The 4,250-nt window shown below is 42.8% G+C and overlaps 1 protein-coding gene across 1 annotated transcript; it reads right to left on the reverse strand.

The window, feature by feature from the left end:
• Positions 1-235: 235 nt before the first annotated feature.
• On the reverse strand, positions 236-1,513 carry LOC114026070 (actin-like protein 7B). The gene has a single exon (XM_027839685.1). It carries the CDS (start codon positions 1,511-1,513, stop codon positions 257-259), a length of 1,257 nt encoding a protein of 418 aa, XP_027695486.1. The 3' UTR covers positions 236-256.
• Positions 1,514-4,250: the final 2,737 nt, after the last annotated feature.

A 4,250-nucleotide genomic window follows, 5' to 3' on the forward strand; every position in this document is an offset into this window, starting at 1 on the left:
GCTACCTCAAAAAGTTCTAAGGAAAGCACTTTGTGGACTTCAAAGTACTAAAGAAATATGAGCTCTTATGGCTTACTGGTCTTTTGATTAACTCAATTTGCCACAAACTATCACAATGCTGCCACTTTACCCACTAATCTGACAGAAGCATCACCAAAGCAATTCAGAGTAAAGCTTTATGCGAAAGTCAGTAAATGTGTAATGTGTTAACATTGTCATGGTATTGCTGCTTGGGGCATCTGGGCCTCACTGGAGTTCAGCATTTGCTGTTGATAGCAGCATTCCCTCGTTCTTCATATTCCTCTTTGCTGACCCAGAGTTGCTGGAAGGCTTGGAGTGAGGCCAGGATGGAGCCTCCAGTCCATACAGAAGTCTTCCTCTCTGGTGCTGCCGCCACGAGGGGACTGTCACCGGGAAAGAGCTGGCTCAGCTCCCTCTGGAAGCGGTCTGGGAAGCCATCCAGCATAGTGCAGCCCCCACATAAGAGGATATTGGCCATCATCTCCTCCTTAAAGGAGGCTTCGCATTTGTTGAGACAGGCAGCAGTCATGGAGGGCAGGCCTTGCTGGCTAGAGCCAGTCAGGGAGGGCTTGAAGAGCATTTCAGAGCACAAGAACCTCTCCTTGCCAATAGTGATCAGTTTCCCATCCGGGAGCTCATAGTCGACCCGTAGGTCTTCGATAGGCAAGCTAAACTCTTCATCTGGATCAGATGCCACGTAACAACACTTCTTCTTAATGTGTTCCATGATGTGTAGATGTTCATCGTTGAATTTGTGCCCAGCTTCATTCAGTAATTTCATTAGGTGATCGGTTAGGTCGCAGCCAGCATAGTCCACATGGCCTATCAAACCGGGTATGATGTCCCCCTCTGAAATGGGCACGACATAGGAGACACCATGGCCACTCTCTACTACCAGTCCTGAGGTCTTGCCATAGGAATAGATGGACAGCAGGGACTGAGAAGCAATGTGCATGGCTGGGATGCTAAAAGTCTCAAACATCAGTTCTGCATACTTCTCCCGGTTACTGCTGGGACTCAGTGGAGGGTCAGAAACAAGAACAGCGTGTTCCTCGGGGACTATCTTCATGGCTGAATGAAAGATGTACGCCCAGATGTCCTGGACGCAGTCCCAGTCCACCACGATACCGTGTTTGAGAGGGTTGACCAACTTGAGGGGTATTTCTATGTTCAAAAGTTCATGTCCGACATAGGTTTCTTTCTGGTTGTCTCCGGAGTTGGCAGTCTCCAGGAAATGCTTACCAACTGTCGACGAGATGAAATAGGTGGGCCTTGGTTCTCCTGCATAGCCACACTTACAATACTGGGAGCCAAGGTCGATGATTAGTGCTTTGACCTTTCTTGTTTTCTTTGGTTTCATCTTCATCTGTGCCGATGTCCCATTATCTATGGATTTCCCATCTAGGCTCATTAACACACTGGCTTCCCCAGGATCACCTTGGGCAGTTCCTACAGGCATGGGCCTAGGGCTGGGGGTGTTTCTCGTTGCCATTTGCCTCCCTGACTCAGTTTTCACATCCACATACTTGAAATCTGTGGTGAGAAATAAGTAAGGATTACTCTCTGGTGGGTGTCATGGCGATAGCTGTAACTATGATGTAATAAGCATTCATACTTCAGAGCTTCTCTGCCCCCCCACCCCCCAGTGGTCTATATGATGTACTGAGGACATGTGAACTCTTCACTTAAAAGTTTTTGTCCAGCAGAAAATGCATACCAGTTCATTTTAAAACTCCGAACTCCATTTATTCTGAGAAGCTCTCTATGCCTCTTCCTTTTCCTCCTTTGCTAAGGAAGGTTGAGTCCTCTAAAAGTGTTAGTAACACGTGTTTCAAAGAATCAGGCAGGTCCAGAACTGAAGTTCCCCTGATTAATTTCTTTGAGAAGGTATAAAAAACTGTCAGCCAGGCAAGTCAAGGGAGGCAACTTGAGAAATGCTATTCTAAGACAAGAAACAAAAACCTAATTTAGTAAATATAGTTGTTGTGGCATACGGTATAGCGAGCCAGCCTTGGAGCCTGGAAGAGCTAGGATTAAGTCCCCTTCAAATACGTATTGGCTATGTGACCCAGGGCAAATAACTTTCAGTACTCTAAGCAATTCTCCTAGACTAGAAATTGCAGAGAAAATACTGACCTGTATTATAGAAGGAGTAGCCTATACTAATGAAATAAATCCAATTCTCATTCCTTTACTATATTTTAAGAGGCAATGTAGAGTAAAGGAAAGTGAGTTAGACTGGGAATCAGAAGACTTTAGTCTGAGATCTATCTCCAGTCATTAATCGTGTGACCTTAGACTTTTATTTGAAGAAACTGAGGCTCAGGGGAATTATCTCTAAAAGGGATTAATATTAATTAACAGTCCTGCCTGCCTCACAGTGTGATTTTGAGAATCGAATGAGATGTTGTAGGTAAATGTTCTTTGTAAAATGTAGAACAGTACACAAATGAAAGCTATTATTTACATTAGCATTATCATGATCCTCCTTTTTTTAGTAGAACAGGAAGTTCTACTATATGGAAATGTTTTCTCTCTCTCTCTGTTTTAATAAATTCAAGATAAAAAATAAAATTAAAAAATGGCATTATTATGATGGTTAAAAGTAATTTAGATCTATGGCAGCAATTAAAAAACAGAATAAATAGAACAGTTCAATATATATTCATTAAGGTCCTGGGCTAGGTGCTAGGGAATATACAAATATGAGTAAGACACAATCCCTTCCCTCAAGTAGTTTTTAATCTAGAAGGAAATAATACACAAATAAGTCTAACATGGAACAAAACAGACATGCATAAGAGGGGTACAAAGTATATAACATCAGAGGAAGGGAAGATCATTTTTGACTGGGAACCAGAGAAGGCTTCATGGAGTAAGTAGGTAGCATTTGAGTCAATTCTTTAAGGAGGAATGGTATTATTTTAACAAATCTTGAAGACAGAGTTAGAGGAGAATATTTCAGTCATAGGGGATGGTGTGAACCTAAAAGCAGGGAGATAGGAAAGTACAAAATTTGTATAAGAGACAGAGATTAGTAAAACTTAGGGATAGGCTTGAAGCAGGGAAACCAATTAGGAAGCTATTTCAGTACTCCAGGACAGAGGGGATATGTGAGTGGAGAGAAGGGGATGCATGAGATAGAAACAACAAGATTTGGCAATTGGTTGCACATATAGAGTGAGAGTGACAAATGGAGGATGCCACCAAGGTGGCCAACCTGGTGTCTGGAAGGATGGTGGTGCCCTCAACTGTAATAGGGAAGTTTAAAGAGAAATGGATTTGAAAGGAGAAATAACGAGCTCTGTTTTGGACACGTCTGCAGAATTTGAGTTGCCAACTGAACATCTTGTTTGAAATACTCAATAGGCAGTTGGTGATGCAAACCCGGTGCTCAGGAGAGAGGCGAGATCTGGTAGTTATCTGACAACTGAACCCGGGGAGGCTGATTAAATCACCAGGAGTGAGAGCATAGAATGATAATAGCTAACATTTAGATAGTGCTCACTAAATACCAGGCACAGGGCTAAGCACTTTACAATTATTACCCCATTTGATCCTGGGAGGTAGATGTTATCATCTCCAAGGCAAATAGAGGCTAAGTGACTTGGCTAGGATTATATAGCTAGTATCTGAGGCCAAATTTGAACTCTGACTTCAGGCCTGGCACTCTATCCACTGTGCCCAGGAAAGGTCTAGGAGATTAAGGGACTTTTCTAGAGTCTACCTTCTATCTACTATGTATCTTGTATGAACCTCGTTCTTTACATGGTGTCTCTCGCATTAGAATGCTAGTTCCTTGAGGACAGGGACTATTTTTTGCTTTCTCTGTATACCCAAGCAGTTAGCACAGTGCCTGGTATACAGTAAGCACTTAATCCATGCTTGGTAACCAAATGGATGATGAACCAGCAAAGGATCTTGAGAAGAAGCAGTCAGGTAGGTAGCAGGAGAACCAACTCTATGCCAGGCACTGGGCTAGCCCTGGGGTTACAAAGACAAACATGACACAGACCTTGACTTCAGGAACTGACATTCTATCAGGGAAGATAATGAATGAATGAAAAAGTATTTAATAAGCCCTTACTATGAAGCAAATCTGTTGAGCCATACATAACTACCAGGAAGTCTGGAGTTGTTGGTCTGATGGTATGATAGGTTTTAAAGTTCAGTCTCCTAGTTTTCTTCCAGGTTGACCTCAAGCCCCACCTGCATGAAACCTTTCCCTG

This window comes from Vombatus ursinus, unplaced genomic scaffold (genome assembly GCF_900497805.2).
Source record: "Vombatus ursinus unplaced genomic scaffold, bare-nosed wombat genome assembly UNPS02014832.1, whole genome shotgun sequence".
Classification (NCBI taxonomy): Eukaryota; Metazoa; Chordata; class Mammalia; order Diprotodontia; family Vombatidae; genus Vombatus; species Vombatus ursinus.